The sequence below is a fragment of the Leuciscus leuciscus genome, assembly GCF_965113295.1.
Source record: "Leuciscus leuciscus genome assembly, chromosome: 5".
NCBI lineage: Eukaryota > Metazoa > Chordata > Actinopteri > Cypriniformes > Leuciscidae > Leuciscus > Leuciscus leuciscus.
Window position 1 is genome coordinate 17,036,288 of NC_138729.1, and position 16,623 is coordinate 17,052,910.

The 16,623-nt window shown below is 40.6% G+C and overlaps 1 protein-coding gene across 2 annotated transcripts in view; it reads right to left on the reverse strand.

The window, feature by feature from the left end:
- Positions 1-16,623, reverse strand: part of tecta (tectorin alpha) — a 44,011-nt gene that overhangs the window by 10,308 nt on the left and 17,080 nt on the right. For both annotated transcript variants that reach the window (XR_014206390.1, XM_082171367.1), the window contains exons 3-17: positions 12,477-12,549; positions 12,003-12,142; positions 11,520-11,807; positions 11,230-11,367; positions 10,882-11,047; positions 10,434-10,666; positions 9,451-9,630; positions 8,710-9,280; positions 7,090-7,703; positions 6,350-6,920; positions 5,611-6,260; positions 4,744-4,848; positions 4,075-4,615; positions 3,091-3,290; positions 639-1,019 (exon numbers count right to left, since the gene is read on the reverse strand). Coding sequence is in view for 1 of the 2 variants with exons in the window: in XM_082171367.1 (XP_082027493.1) it covers positions 639-1,019; positions 3,091-3,290; positions 4,075-4,615; positions 4,744-4,848; positions 5,611-6,260; positions 6,350-6,920; positions 7,090-7,703; positions 8,710-9,280; positions 9,451-9,630; positions 10,434-10,666; positions 10,882-11,047; positions 11,230-11,367; positions 11,520-11,807; positions 12,003-12,142; positions 12,477-12,540 (4,842 nt within the window). In the remaining variant the exon portion in view is untranslated. The remainder of the gene's footprint in view (positions 1-638; positions 1,020-3,090; positions 3,291-4,074; positions 4,616-4,743; positions 4,849-5,610; positions 6,261-6,349; positions 6,921-7,089; positions 7,704-8,709; positions 9,281-9,450; positions 9,631-10,433; positions 10,667-10,881; positions 11,048-11,229; positions 11,368-11,519; positions 11,808-12,002; positions 12,143-12,476; positions 12,550-16,623) is intronic.

Here is a 16,623-nt window from a genome sequence, read left to right on the forward strand (position 1 = left end):
CTAATGTCTTAACCATTATATCATAATTTCATAGTCAACCTATAAAAAAAAGGCAATCTCACAACTCATCCTCTAAAGCATAGTTTACTACCTGTAGAGTGCAGTTACAACCCTGATCAAACTCAACTGCCTTTCCACCTTATTTTGTAACATGGAAGTAAACTTTTTTTGGTGAATATGCAAGACTTCCGATTCATTAGTGGCTATAGGTAAATCACAAGAAGAATAACAAAGTGCAGTAAACTGTAAAACAATTTGTGCTACAGTGTTTATATTTATGACAATACATACAATATTATAGTAAGAAATACCAGTTTGCATTATCAAGCAGCATAACAAGCTGTTTTGTACAGTTAAACTGGAAGCAGATGACACCAGAAGCCAAACACATTCAATTTAAAATGGCTGCACCAGCTCTTACATTAAAAATAAGATGGATAATGTTTTAGTAATCCTAAAGACCTTGATTAGCTTGTTCAGGTGTGTTTTATTAGGGTTGGAGCTCTGTTCTAAAGTATCATTTTAAAATACCTGTTTTTTTTTCTTTAAATTCTCCTAGGAAATAGTAGACCACTTCACCTGAGTGATTTCCTGTCCCATACTGTACATCATTTGAAGTAAATTTTTTGTGGTCCTACCTTGACCGTGTTTCCCGAGATGAGAATGTTCTCCTCGTTGATGTAGAGGTAAGCATGGGAGATGGTGGTTAGGTTGGGTGTACTCCACTTGTCAAAATTGGCAATGAGCTGAAAAGATAACTCGGGCAGCTTGTGACAGATAGTTGAAAGAACAAAGGAGCATGAGGCAGGTAAACGAAGAGAGGCACCATCGAAAGTACGGAAGACACCACCCCCTGATGCCACACAGAGCTGGTTACGTCTGGCAAAGCATCCTCGCACACCATGACGTAGAACGCATTCCTCCTCTGATTTACATCGCCTTGGGTCACACTGAATCAGATTCCGTCCAATACACTGACAGCGTTTAGTGCAGTCACTGTTCCAGAACAACTGCTTAGGCTGAGAGACAGAGTAAATAGATCAAAAACAAGTAACACATTTATTGGTTTTTGTATCCAACAAAAAGCAATGAGCAATGCTAGGTTTTTTCTTTTGTACATTACTGAAAGAGGCTACCCATACAAAAGTTGACACCACAGTGCTTGGATATAGTGTCTGGTTGCTAAGGTATACTAAATTCAGTGTCTTAAATTCACTGTTATATGCAGTATGATCAATTAACATAAAAATTCAAAATTATTATTTATTTCTTGATATAAGAAAAATATAGCTTGAACGTGAAAAAATGGCAATGTAACGACAAAATATTTTCACAAAAACAGGTTTTATGTTTTATGTAAATTTGCTTCTCAGATAAAATGATTGGATACAGTAACTGATTAAGAATATATGTATATGTATGTATATATATATCATATTAGAGTTTTCAACATTAACGTGTTGGATGCGATTAATTCCAAATCCTTAACACCTTAAACAAATTAACGCAAAGGAATAGCTGAAGTTGCGTCATTAATGTAATTTATGGCACGCAGTTAAATTATCTTAGAAATCGGGAGTTTATCACACTGAGCATATACAATAGCTCAAGCACCTGTAACCCTGGTAGACCATTTAACCCGATTTTGCTTTTCTGTTTGCGATCAGATCATCTTAAAGCGAGTTTACCCAAAAAACAATATTACCCCATGATTTACTCACCCTCAAGCCATCCTAGGTGTATATTACTTTCTTCTTTCAGACGAATACAATCTAAGTTATATTAAAAAATGGGTAACACTTTATAATAACTGCACACTATTAATCATTAGTTAAGCATTAGTAAACAGTTCATTCATAATTTATAAAGCATTAATAGACATTATTAAGCAGTTTATAAAAACAGCTATAAATTATTTATTCTTGATTTATAAGCATATCTATAATGTGTTTAATAATCGTATTTTCAAACTTTATTAATGATTATTTATCATATCTAAATGAAGTATTGCATTATTTACAAAACAGTTATTTAGGAGTTGTCAGTGGTTCACAAGATCACTTAGAAAGTGTAAGTAAATGATTAATAAACTATTTAAATGTACATGTGTGCTGTCTGCTGGAAGCTAGTTATTTTAGTTTATAAAGTTTTAAATATGGATATTTTTCTTACAAAAAAACATCGCTTTGCTTCAGAAGGCCTTTATTAACCCCCGTAACCGTATGGATTACTTTTATGATGGATGGATGCATTTTTTTAGTTCAAAATCAGGACTGCCACTCACTACCACTATAAATCTATTTTTTTAATATAACTCTGATTGTGTCTAAAGAAGCTAGTCATACACACCTAGGATGGCTTGAAGGTGAGTAAATCATGGGATCATTTTTATTTTTGGTTGAACTATCCCTTTAAGACCTAAACTCCGGAAAAGTTTTCAGTTCAATCATCCAGTAAGCAAATTCATTTAATCAGTCAAAAGTAGCGCTAATGTAAAGAAAACCAGGCTGATTACATCAGAGATGGCAGAGAGAATAGTCTCTAACATAGCGTTTTCAGTGAATTATTCATTCCAGTGTGTGTTTCGCTTTAGAACACCAGCTCTGTCATATTCTGCGATTGTTTCTGAAGTGTGCAAGCCCTCATCGCACTGTGTGAAATATAGACTGAACGGAACGTCAAAACACCCTACCGTTGTATGGCCAGATCATACAGAAATTACTTTTTTTATCTGGATAAAGTAAACCAGCAGGTTTCTTTTCATGGATGCTTTGGTGTGCATAAATGTGTGAATTTTATGGACTGCTTTATCATTTGGTTATTTGGTGTCCTTTTTTGGAAAGACACCAACATTACCTTGAAAAAAGCTAGCAGAAAATACAGTTTTGTGAGAATCACCCTTTAATCTGATGGTTTACTTTGTTGGACATAATGAACGTGTTAAACAAGATCTTGTAATGTGGCAATACTTTTAAGAGATGTTTATCCTTCATGTCTGACAAGCAAAACAAATGTATTTGTTCTGCACAGTTATCATACAGCTTCATGCTGTGTATAGGCTTTGTCCAATTTTGTGACATGCTGTCTCACCTCATAGTATTTACCATCCGTGTAGCATCCACAGTTCTGACTGAGGATACAGCTCTTGCCGTTAAGCACATAGCCCTGGTCACACTGGCACCCTTCAACACAGTACTGGTTACAGTCTCTCTGTCCACGTGCAGGGGCACATTGCGGCTGGCACACCATCACACAGCTGGAATAGTGGCTGTTCACAGGGCACGACAGCACTGGGCACACACACAGAGGGGGCAAAACAAGAGGAGTTCTTTGGACGGGTGAGTTTCTCGAGAAGTAAAGGGGAGGATGTATTGTATTTCTCTGTAAAAGGCTTATATGAATGTGTGGCATTCACAGGGCCTTGATTGTGATAAAATGTCCTCTAGTTTCTATGTTGGCAAAACAGAACATATGTAAAGTAAGCCATGGTTTGTGGTTAGACAGCATAACGCCAGGCATTAAGTGGTTACTGAATAGCATTTTCATGTTAGCTATAGAAGTGCAAACAATATGTGCATCTAAATGCATAAAAATGACTTAATAGTTTAATAGCAGCCTCATAAATGTTACTAAAATTCAAAATGTTTACATTTTCTGAAGGAAATATGCATGGTGCTTTCCCATAATGTGGCATGTTATTGCTAAGACATTCTGAGTGATTTTCTGAATGTTTCTACAGTATACAGTTGCTAGGGCATTTTGGCTGGTTATGTGGATGCTTACTGGTCCAAGTCAAAGAGCCCACCCCCATGTCTCTATGGTATTCTAGTCTCTAGAAATGGCTTTAGTCCTTCCTTTAATTTAAGTCTGTTTTTTTAATCATTCATCAGGTGAAAGTCTGACCATTTAGAAAAGTAACAGCACACCTCTTCTTAATGAGCCACAAGATTTACTGTAGAACATACCCCTAACCTCAAAAATGAGCTATAATAATCGTGATGCTTGCCTTAGCAAGCACCACTAAATTTAATGCATAACAAGATTGTGACAAGAACTACAAGACATATTTCTTACCACAGGGTGTGGAACTTCTCCAGTCAGTGACAGATACTCCTTGTGTCTGACAGGTACTGGCATAAATCTGTAGCCAATTACAGATGGTCTCTCTCGCACCTTGATCCAAACATGTATCCTGCAGACAGCTCTGATAGAAGTAGGCGGGTGCCACTTTGCTGTGACAGCGTGCAAACACACCTCCACGGTCTATAATAAGTCCACATAATCTCACCGCCTCAGGTTCGACATAAACATACAACCCTTCAGCAAGATGAAAACGGTTTCCTGGGCTACCGTTATCCATGTCAGTGTTACCAACAGCATCCGTTACTTGAGCGGGGACCTCAGCAGCCAGGTCCCTCTCAACCAATCCACAGCGGGGACAAGAATCCCCGCAACCCACTTGGCAGAAGGTGTCACGGTCTGCCCATGCCATGCCCCATTCGCTGACACTTAGAGTGGGACCAGAAATGGGCATTCCTTGGCAGAGCCCACAGGTGGCATTAAAGAGACTGCGAGGAAGAGTGAGGAGCAGTAGAGTATTCCAGTCAAAAGCCACCTGTAGAGATATTATTAACCAGCTTACACATTGGATAATGTAAATGTAAAGGTTTTGCATTTTTTTTCTGTCTATGTGTTTTACAAGTAAAAAGAGGTTTGCGATATTTATTTTGGTTTGTACTCCACCTTCAGTCCAAAGTCTGTCTCCACAAGTAACTGCAGACCAAGGGTGTAGATGTTAACTTTCCCTGGACCGAGTTTTATTGGCAGATACATGCGCTCTTTATTCACCTAAAAGTGAAAAACAAAAAACAAAAAAAACGTTTTTTTTTATTAATTAGTCATCAAATCCTTTTGCCACATGATTCATCGCTTTCTGTATCATCTCCTAGCTGTTATCCATCTTTTGTTCATCTTCTATCTATACTTAACATAGTTCAAAAGCCAGTTTCTCGATGATTCACTCTGTCTCTCATTTTCTAACTTGGTTTTCTTCTCCCCTCAATCTTTATTTGATCTAAAGTTCCTCAGATCTTTCGGTGGTGTTGGGAACTCATTCCAGACGTGTTGTGAACTCATTCCAGACGTCACTCAGTTATCAGTTTCCGTCTGTATCTGCTCCAGTATGCTAACAGATGCTGACTGAAATATTATACCCCTCAACTGAAAAAAATTACTCCCGGTTTAGCTCTTCAGTTCATTAAAATAACTTTGTGTCATAAAAATGAGGAGTTTGACCTTCAAAAGGTTGTGTTCTAGAATTACAGACGAATTCTTGTGATTATGAAATGTCTACCACTCAAGCAAATGGCCAAAAAGTGTATCAGTAGCTGTCTGTTCTAGTGCAGGTGAATTCTGTACTGATCCAAATCAGTTTTGGATCACATCTACACAATGTGAAACAAATACGAACATGCTATCTGTGTTACTCAAATTCATACAAGTTTTACACAAATTACTACTCTTGGACATGGCCTTGTTTAAAACAAAGAGAACAAAATCGTAAGATACACATTATTGATAATCTCAACATATTTTCCAGGACAATCTCACCATGACTGTGTGTTTGAAGCTTCGGGACACCTCAATTTCATATCCATAGACCTCCAAAACAAATCCCCGCACCCATATAGCTTGACTTGTGTCTCTCTCTTCATTCCGAACCGAAAACTGGAACATGGGCAGTCCTCCCAGAACTGTCTCTGCACTGTCTAGTCCACCAAACCCATCCTCGTCCCCTTCTCCACACTCAGTAGTGGCCAGACGAAGAGTACAGCTGCTCTGGAGGTCAAATGGTACACCTCCAAATGGCAAAAAGTGGCCATATCCAGCAACAACACACATGGCCTCAGTCCTTGGCTGGCAGAAAAATAGGCCTTCATTCTCCTGGCAGTACTCCTCTGGGTGACAGGGTGAGAAGGTGCAGTAGACACTGTTGTCTGTGCCATTACAGTAGCAGCGCTCCTGGCACTCCCAGTCAGTCCAGAATGTCTCATTGGTGGCCAGCTGGCGACTCAGGTAGAAGCAGCCGCAGTCACTACGTGCCACACAGATGCCATCACGGAGGGCAAAACCCTCTTCACACTGGCAGCCCTCGGAGCAGGTTAGAGGGCACGGCTCCTCTGGATCATCCAGGTTAGAGCAAGTGAGAGGGCATGCAGATGTACACTCATCGAAATGACTGTTTTCTGGACAGGGTAGAGCTAATGAAAGAAAGAAAGGGAAGGAAATCATGTAACAAGGATAAAAGGAGTTGGAAATGGTAAAAGAGAGAAACAATTAACACTCTTACGGCAGTTGGTAGCACTCCTCCAGGCTCCCAGGTTGATCTGAGCATCCTGGCAAGCTGAAGCATATGCCTGGAGGGAGTTACACAGGGCAGAACGGTTTCCCTCCCGTACACACATGTTGTAGAGGCAGTTCCTGAAGAAAGGAGAGGGATTAACAGCCGTGTGGCAAGCCAGGAATGAGCTGTTTACCAGGTCATTGATGTTTCCACACAGCCATGGGCTCTGGTACAGCCTTAAATCTGTACACATACGATACAAGTCCTCACAATCGCCATTGCATGTCAGATCATCTGCAATGGCTCTCCAGCCTTCAATAAACTGGTCGGCTGTATCGGCCTGCCTTCCACTAGGAAGCCGGAGGTCGTCAATTGGATCTCCATTGAAGAAACCACAGAGACCACAGGTGGTGTTGTAAAAGAGAGTAGAAAGAGTGATGTTTATCAGGCCTTGACGTGAATATCGGGAGCGGACTAAACCACTCCACTCAATCACTGTGATATTACCAGAGGACCGGTATATCATGAGAGGCTCCACTGGATGAACATAAGGAAGAATCGCTGGTTCACCATTGACCTGGGCAGAGAGAGGTATGACAACATCAGCACGTCTTACAATCTGATAACTTGGTGTCAGCAATATGTAAGAATATATTGAGGAGCAATCAAATCTACTGTTTAAATAATGATATTGCTATAGTTTTATAGTTTTTTGCAGATTAGAAACTATGCAAGACACCACAAACCTTGATCAAGTCGAAATCCGAACCACCTATCTGTGCTTCCAAATGTCCCACCCTAACGACCACTGGCCTTAGCCATGTTGGGCCCTTATTCACCAACTTCCTGCCAATCTTCACTTCCACTGACGTAACATTTGCAGGCAAGCGTCCCAAAGTCTTCACCAGGTAGAATGAGCTCTCATCAGGGAATGGCATTGTGGACCCATCAAACGTGGCCAGTATTTGAGACTGGGATAGCAAACAGACTGCTTCGCGACGAGGGTAACACCCCAACAGCCCGACTTCTGCAGCACACACCTCGCCTTCCCCACAAGAGTCATTGAAGCATGTCACTTCACCTGCCGGGCCACACACACAACGCTGGGTGCATTCTTCACCCACCTCGCCCCCTTCCCCTGCCCAGAAGGTCTCATTTAGGGCATAGTACAGGCCATCACGTTCACATCCACACTCAGACCGGCGGACACAGCGGCTACCACTCAGCACATAGCCCTGGTCACACTGACAGCCCTCAGTGCATGGATGGGTACAGTAGAGGTAAGACGTCAGGTCGGAGCAGGAGGCAGGACATGCACTCGTGCAGACTTGATAGTGGCTGTTCTCAGGGCATGTCAACACTAAGAGCCAATAGCAAATGGAAAAATGCAAGGTCAGTGGAAAAAAGAGCATAGAAAGGACATATTCATGATAGAAAGTGAGAAAAGGATTAGTTCACTTCTGAATGAAAATTTCCTGATAATTTCCTCACCCCCACGTCATCCAACCTATTCGTGTCTTTCTTTCTTCAGTCGAAAAGAAATTAAGGTTTTTGAGGAAAACATTCCAGGATTTTTCTCCATATAGTGGACTTTTTATATCGTTTTTTATAGTGGAATTGCAGATTCAATGCAGCTTCAAAGGGCTCTACACGATCCCAGCCGAGGAATAAGGGTCTTTTCTAGCGTAACGATCTGTAATTTTCTAAAAACAAACAAATAAACATTTATATACTTTTTAACCACAAATGCTCATCTTGCATTAGCTCTGATGCGCCACACACTATGTAATCACATTAAAAGGTCACGTTAAAAGGTAGGCGGAAGTATCGACCTAGTGTTTATAAAGCGAACGAGGAAAGACTAAGTCAAACGCCCTTTACAAAAAGGAGTTTTTTGTCCAACCTTACATTTTCCGCCTACGTCAGGTTACCGCCTGACCTTTCCAACATGATTGCGTAATGCGTGAAGTCGTGGACGTGCAAGACGAGCATTTGTGGTTAACAAGTACATATATATATTTATTTTTTTGTTGTTGAAAATGACAGATCGTTTCGCTAGATAAGATTCCTCGGCTGGGATCGTGTAGAGCCATTTGAAGCTGCATTGAAACATACATTTGGACTTTCAACCTTTTGAAAACCGTTGAAGTCCACTATATGGAGAAAAATCCTGTTTTCCTCAAAAATCTTAATTTCTTTTCGACTGAAGAAAGAAAGACATGAATATCTTGGATGACGTGGGGGTGAGTTAATTATCAAGAATATTTTAATTCTGAAGTAAACTAATCCTTTAAATAATGTATACTTAATTGAATCTCTCTAAAAGATGTTGAATTAACCCTAAGATCACACCTGATCTCACTCACCACAGAACGAGCGTGATCTCCAGGGTCGTATTGTGACTCCCAGGGCCTGGCATGCAAGTGCATATGCCTGTATAGCCTGGCAAAGGGTGGTGATGTTATCACGATTGCTGCACATATCATAAACACAGCTGTACACAAATGCTGTAGGGTCTACCACAGCCCTACAGTCTCTGAATGGCCCGTCAGTTTTATTGATCAGCCCGCAGTAGTCTGAGCGAAAATAGAATGCTTCAGCTGCCGGTTCACACAAGCTACAGTTCTGGGCGCAGCCATCTGTACAACGAAAATCTGTGTCCTCGGCTCGCCAGCTACCACCTAGTTCCACTACGCTTTCTGCCAGCGAGCCATCTGGCAACACGGGGTCGTCGGCGGGGTCATCGTTATAGTTACCACATAGACCGCAAGTGTTGTTGAAATAAGAGCTGGGGAGGGAGATGGAGGCGTAGTGCAATCCGTCATAGGTCACCAAGAGACCAAAGTCTGTTTCCAAAGCGACAGCAACACCAGATTGGTATACCTTGACTGCGCCTAGTTGAAGTTGAACAGGGAGAGTCTTTATCAGGCCATCCACCTGTAACAACAGAAACACAAAGTGAAAGACATTGAGAAAGGTTATATCGCCTGTGTCCTGCAAGAACAATTTAATCTACGAAGCTGTTATTCATACTGATTGTACAGTTGGTCAATTTAGTAGGAGGAGTAGCTTCAAATTTGAAGGACTGAAACATGAAGAGAGCCAACCTGCACAGTTCCCAGAGTCCCTTTGGGTAGTGTGACACGGTGGTTGTACACCTCTACTGTCACGTCCCTTAGCCAGGACACAGTGGTCACACCACGGTTTTCATTCTTGGCCTCCACACTGAAGAAGGGCAAACCAGGCATTTCCCAGCATGGACGAGCCAACAGATATGAGCAAGTACCCTGGATAAGAGATCAAGGAGATCACACAGTTTCATCCAACAGTTCTTTACAAAGCAAAAACAAAACAAAACAGCAAATCAGCATTATATTCAGCTTTGTGATATGATAATCTTCAGCTTTTGCTTTCAGCATAACCCTCTGATAACAGATATTTTATAAAAATCAATCTGGTCTGGTCCAGCCATTAAGGTCAATGTTTTTGGAGCATTAATTGAAGTTATTGAAATATCAAAGCTGTACTTTCCATGGATTGAAAATGCATGGTGTTCTGTCAAGCTCAATTGCAATTTTGTTCATTTAAAAAAAAAAAAGTGAATGTTTTTAGTGAATGACTAAGTTTGTAAAACTTATTTTAGGTCATTTTAGGTCATTTTCTAGGGCACAAATTGAGCCAGGACTGCCAATAGTGCTCCCTTAAAGGGATGGTTCACCCAAAAAAAGAAAATTCTGTCATGATTTACTCACCCTCAAGTTGTTCCAAACCTGTATGAATTTCTTTCTTCTGCTGAACACAAAAGAAGATATTTGAAAGAATATGGGTAACCAAACAGTTCGATGGGTCCTTCTATAGTATGAAATAAAAGTACTATGGAAGTAAATGGGGCCCATCAAATGTTCGGTTACAGAAATATCTTCTTTTGTATTCAGCAGAAAAAAGACATTCATACAGGTTTGCAACAACTTGAGGGTGAGTAAATCATGACAGAATTTTTGTTTTTGGGTGAACTATCCCTTTAAAAAAGGTAGATAACTATTACTGACCATTTTTATAGAAATGGGATCATTTTAACTCTATACTGCACCTGGAAGTGATACAGAAATCCATCGAAAGTGTGGTAGTGGGGGTCTCCAAACACCACACAGGTGCTAGTGCGGGTAGGCTGGCAGTAATAAGCCCCCTCCACTTGTTCACAGGTCTCTAGCTGACCACATGGAGTTTCCTGGCAGATGACCTCATTATCCAGATCAAGACACCTACATCGTTGAGTGCATTGGTCTGATAGCCAGAAAATCTCCCCACGCCGGTAAAACCGCCCTGAAAAAAATAAAGGTTGCAGAAATGCAAAGAGAGGAAGAGAAAGATTGGGGTATGGTGTGATAGATAACATGTTGAAATAAAAGTGTACATACAAAATAACCAAAGAGCACACAAATGATATAAGATATCTTATGAGTAAAATATGAATTAAATGTAGCAAATACCACAAAATATAACTTTCTCTAACTACAACTATATGCATTTTGTTATACCAGTGTAGCTGCAGCCATTTGCTGGGTCTATCTGCTCGCCATCAATGCGGAAGAACCACCGTCCTGGCACGTTGACATTAGTGGTCTGTTCAATGTTGACCACTTCGTTTGAGCGTGATCCAGGAAGGTTGAAGAAATGGCTGACATCTCCACCATTGAAACCTGCCTAGAGAAAGCAAACATAGCAGAGAATGAGGAAAATCATGAGATCAAAGACATTATGTTGTGAGTTTGCAGAGGGTGAAAAAATTTCCCAGGGAATTACCTGATGCAAAGAACCAGAAGAATGTAATGAAATAGCCCATAATATACAGCAACCTCTGTAACAGCTGTGATTTTCAAGATTACCTGTGCTGTAGTTCCTCCCAAGCCTGTAAGAGGGTCTCCTCCACTAGCCGTGCCTGTGCTCCAGCTGATCTCTCCATAGTTAAACATAGCAAAATAAGCTTGGCCATCTGAGATTAAAACTGCCTGAAATGTATTTACCTGAAAAGAAAAAATAATGATTACTCTCTTTTGTTGTACATGTGGTGATCAAACAGTACATGCTGCTCAGTAGTAGCTCAGTTTTTTTTTGTTTTTTTATTGGTTGCGCAAATAAAACAGTGACAAACTGAATATATCTATTTTTGCCTCACCGGTGTTGTCTGGCTGCCTCCGTAGAAGGTGACCTGATTCCAGGTAGCAATAAAGACCCAGGTGGCAGTGAACGATACCATATTCTTGAAATACTTTCTGACATCCTGATTAGCCCTCTCCAGGATCTCTGGGTCTGTGCTCTCACGGTAGTACACATCTCCACGGATACCATTATGCACGTCAGCCCATAAAGGGGCAATGAAGGAACGACTGTCACTGAGGGGGAAAGCCTCTGGAGTGAATTGACTCACCTGAATGCTGAAGGAGATCACTCCATTGTTGTTGACCTGTTGGGGAATAGAAGATAGTGTGCTGTTACACTGATCTCTTCACATACAGGTAGATGGATGAATAGATCACTAAGAACACCAAGAATATTTACTCCAATCTCCCAATTCACCGCTGAATTGAACACCTATGATGTTGCAATGAGATTTTTGGTGATTTATGTCACAATTATTGTTCATATTTTGCACACTTACATAAAGGGACCTATAGGGCATATTGAAGAATATGAATGGAATTAGTAGTGGAATCTCTGGAGAGCTGCCATCATCCATCTTAGGGGTTTCTAAATCCCTGTGAGCTGGTCCAAAGGGGTAGAGGGTATCCTGAGAAAATGCTATGCAGAGAAAAAAGGAAATTTTGAGAAGGAAATGAAAAGAAGCATTGATCAACTGGCCATGTCAGGGTGTCTGGATTGAAAATAATGGATTTAAACTACATAAATTCAGTGATGTGTCTTTTTGCATAGGCGATGTTGAGAAGTAATTTACAAAGACTTGGAAAAGGTTTGGGTTCTTGGGTTCTTTTTTAATCACATCTTTACTTAATTAATTAACTCTTTATTTAGTGCCTTGCCTCCTTTTATCTATCAATCACTCTTACATCTAAAGAGGGGCTGTGGAGGCAAGCAGGAGAGGGTTTGTATGCAGTTGTGAGAGGACATCACTTACCTCCTCTGGGAGCAAGGGTGCTGAAAAGCTGGAGCAGAGAGACTAAAGTGCCTGTTCTGACCATCCTAAACACCTGAGAAATATATAGAATCAGAAAGAGCTTTATTGCCAAGTGTGCTTGCATACACAAGACATTTTTCTTGTTAAAGAAGCCTCTAGTGCACACATATAAATACAACAAGACACATAATAATAAAATTAAAGAAAAAAGATATGAAAAACGTGAATTCAAATATTTATCACAAAATATCAGAAATACTTTATTGGCACCAGGCTTCCAAACATCAGTTATTTTAAGATGAAAATATTTTGACCATTTTCATAAAGAAATATTAGTATGAAAATAAGCCCATTTTAAGAAATTAACAACTAGGCCAAGTTTCATTTGTTTCCAATCTGCCCTGGTTTAAAGAGCAGTCTCCCAGGTCTCCCATGGGGGCATTCTCCCCCTTTCTCCCTCTCCATGGTGGGCCTGTTCGCCCTGAGTTGAAAAGGTTCTATTATGTGATGAGGAACAATGTGTTGGGATCACATTCTCCAGAACTATCGTGTGAGTGGGCTATGGTGATGCAGTTCCAGGCCTCCACAGTGCCAGTAAGCCCGCGGCTGGGAGAACCTGCCTTGCTCCTATCCATCGTCTGAAGGGTCTATTACAAAGTGTTTATGTTCTATGACTTGTTGGCATCAGAGAGAGGACTGTGAACAGTGAGGCTAATGGGTTTAATTTAGCAGGCTTGAGTTGCCAGGGTCTTTACGGCAACCCTGAGGGGCAGAAGTTTGGGTTTCACTCCCTTTAGATTCACCCAGCCTTAGTGTGCCAAAATAAAAGGACATCTTCTCAAATCCGGAACGGAAATGATAATGACCTAAAATGATTCTGATGGTAAAACGATCAACTGGAACTACTTTGTCACTCCAGACTTAATTTAGGTAGACCTATATTTTTAATAGGAGCATATTTTTAATCTTTTAGAAATGGCAATGACAAAACAGTGAGCAATAGTAAGTAAAACTGATTCATCCAAAATTATATCCCAGTCTACTTCAGTCTTAAGGGTGTTTCCACAGAAAACTTGCCACTTGCCTCAAAATAAACTTAAACCTATACTAATGTAAACACAAAAGCAAAATACTGCTAAAGTTCTAGTGTCTGATTCAACAATTTGTATATAACTTAGGCTATATGTAGAGTGTATGATATGAAATTATATGTTACATAAATTGTTTATATTAGGCATGGCAATGCAATTGTTTTTTTCTCCTATAGTTAATATTGTACGTATGTTCAAGTTTTTTACATATGACAAATCCAGAATTACGTTGTCAGATTAATGCGAATAAATGAAAGCTTACAATGTCCTTATAGCTCCATTAATCAAGACATGGCATCTAATATAAGTCTAATTAAATTTGTCATATTTCACACAATGTTGGAATCTTAATGATTACCTGCAGACATACCTTTGCCTCAGTAAGAAAATTATCCTGAGGAAGAAAATAAAATGTACCATCCTATAGTAAAGATAGTTTAATTCATTTTTTTTTTATATAATTTATTAAAAAAGCAGTCATAAAATAAAATGAATGAAATAAAAAATTATAATAATGAAGGAAAAACACAATTTAAAAATTACTTTTTCATTAACAAAATCAGCAATAATTTATCAAATTCAAAGCATTTCAAAACTTCCATGGAAACAACCTAGAATTTTTATTCAAGCTGGTTGCGTTAGGAACGAATACTTAAGTCGCAGTCTTACAAAAAAGGAAGTGTACCATTTCTTCTACTGCTAAATGAGAAAAAAATATCCACCTTCCAACATAACTGAAATCCAGTCTCCTGAAGAGAGCCTATGTATTTAGACAATGCCCTGCATAACATCTTCCGTCATGAAACCAAAGCACAGACAAAACTGGCATTTGATGGGATTCCCAAGTGAACCATGAGATACTGTGTGAGATGCCAAAAGCCAAATCCATTGCTCTCCACATCACATTACATAGACTTGAGTTCATTTGGCTAACCTATCAGAAACCGATCTCAAACAAGCTGCCTTGTCTGACGACTGGCATTAATAACAATGATAGATGTTATCAAAATTTCTTAGTTACCGATTGGCAGGTAAAGCCTATCATTTACATTTTCACACACAAAGTGTGTTTTCAAAACAAAGAGAGAGAAGAGAGGTGTAAAAGAGGCAGAGAGCACCTGAACATCACTTGTGAGAAACTGACAAGGAGTGAAAGACAGCGAATTTGTCATAAGAAAACAAAACAAAACAAAACAAAACAAAACAAAACACAACGTTCCAGTTCAAAGACCACAACTCAGAAATCAGCACTCACCTGCCTTCATAGGACGGAAGTTCAGCACGTCACCTGTGCATCAGCCTCTAAGTCACATCCAAGTGGGTACCATCAACACAGTCTCAAGAGCGGAGGGGCTCTGCTCTTGGATGCAGAAAAGGGAGGGGGAGACAGCCCAGAAAAACCCTCCTAAATCCTCCACTCACACAAAGTGCTGTGCTGGTCCAATTCCACAGGACAACCGCCAAAGACAAGAATGGCAAACACGGCCCAATCCGTGCTTCAGGGTACGCTTGATTTCAAAGAGCAAAAGTCTGGAGAAAGTGATCCCAGAATGAGAGGACAGAGAAGGAGTGAGAGAGTGGGTTCCCTGTGCGGATCTACTGAAGGGAGACGCATCAGAGGCAGGCGCTACCTTTTGCACCAGGGATAGTGTTAAAGTTAATCTGAGATCGTTTTTTTTTTTGGGGGGGGGGGGGGGGGGGGGGGGGGGGATAGGAGAGTCAGAGGGAAAGAGAGAGGGGTGGGGATGAAGAGTGGGGTTGAGACTTTCGAAAGAGGGAAAGAATAAAAAAAAGAACAAGAGCAGAATGGCAAAGAAAGAGTGGAGAAGGGGGTAGAGCTGAGGACCAGTGAAAGGTGGCGTTTGGTAAGTAACTGAAGGGAAATATTGAAACTAGAGCCGTAAGCACAAAGAGGATTTCTGAAGAAAATGTCAGGCCTTTGGATCTAACTTCAATTCCCTAGATAGCAGCCCTCTCCATAGCTAGTACACAGTCCACTGCATCTCTTCTGGGGCTCTCCAGCCCACCCTTGGGGCATTTATTTACAAAAGAAAACACGGCAGAAAAACATTGCTTTATTTGATAAAAAAAAAAGGAGAAGAGCTTGGGTTACCACATTAACATGAATCTGCTTAGACACTCCATGTGTGTGCGTGAGTGAGTGAATCAGTGCTCCCCCTCCTGTCTTACTGGGCTCCTTGCACCAATTAAGGACAGCCTCATTTGCAACAGCTCACTCAACCCTGGGTTGATCTCCAAATGGGGCTCATTTCCATAGATGCAGTGGTGAGATAACGACAAAAAGGGGGGAAATCATTGGTGCATCCACAGTGATAGGGTCTGGGAAGGAGATGGGAGCAAGATCTGAGTCAGACTCAGCATTGTTTCTAGGAGGACAGTGGACGTAACTAGATACCAGAGGGGGGCAGGATGTGTGAAAGCCGACTGGACGGACGCAGACCCCAGATTCCCTGTGACCAATGTGGGGGTCCCAGCGGAGGGTTCTTTTACACCTTGTTGCTTTGTTGTGTAAATGCAGACCATACTCTTAACCAAACTAGTGCATAACAAGGACATAGAGAATTTGACAAAGAGTGCAATGTGGTCCCAGACTGACTGTTGGACAGTTGAATCATCTTGTGCTGGAATGACCAGATACAGAAGAAAGAGTGAGTAAGGACAAAAAGGAGACAGCAGTCCTTATCTTCTCACCATCATCTCCTTCTGCCGTTGTAATTACTTACTAACAGGGTTTATCATTCTGTCTTGCTTTTTTTTATTTGTCCCTCATTCTACTTCATGTTAACCTACAAACAGAAACACTGTGGTTGCGGAATAGGTCAACTCGGCTGAGATAATCCTGCATCTTTACAACCAAATCTTTACAAAGTTTCAGTCCCACCAAGAACAAGAGATGGCTATGAGCTTGGTGATAAGCATTAACTCCACTGTCTGGGCATTGGAGTCAAGTGTCTGATAAAATGTAATCGCAAACTGTCAGCCCCATCAACCACCTGCCAACCAAACCTGGCAGATTGGAATCAGGCTGACTGAAT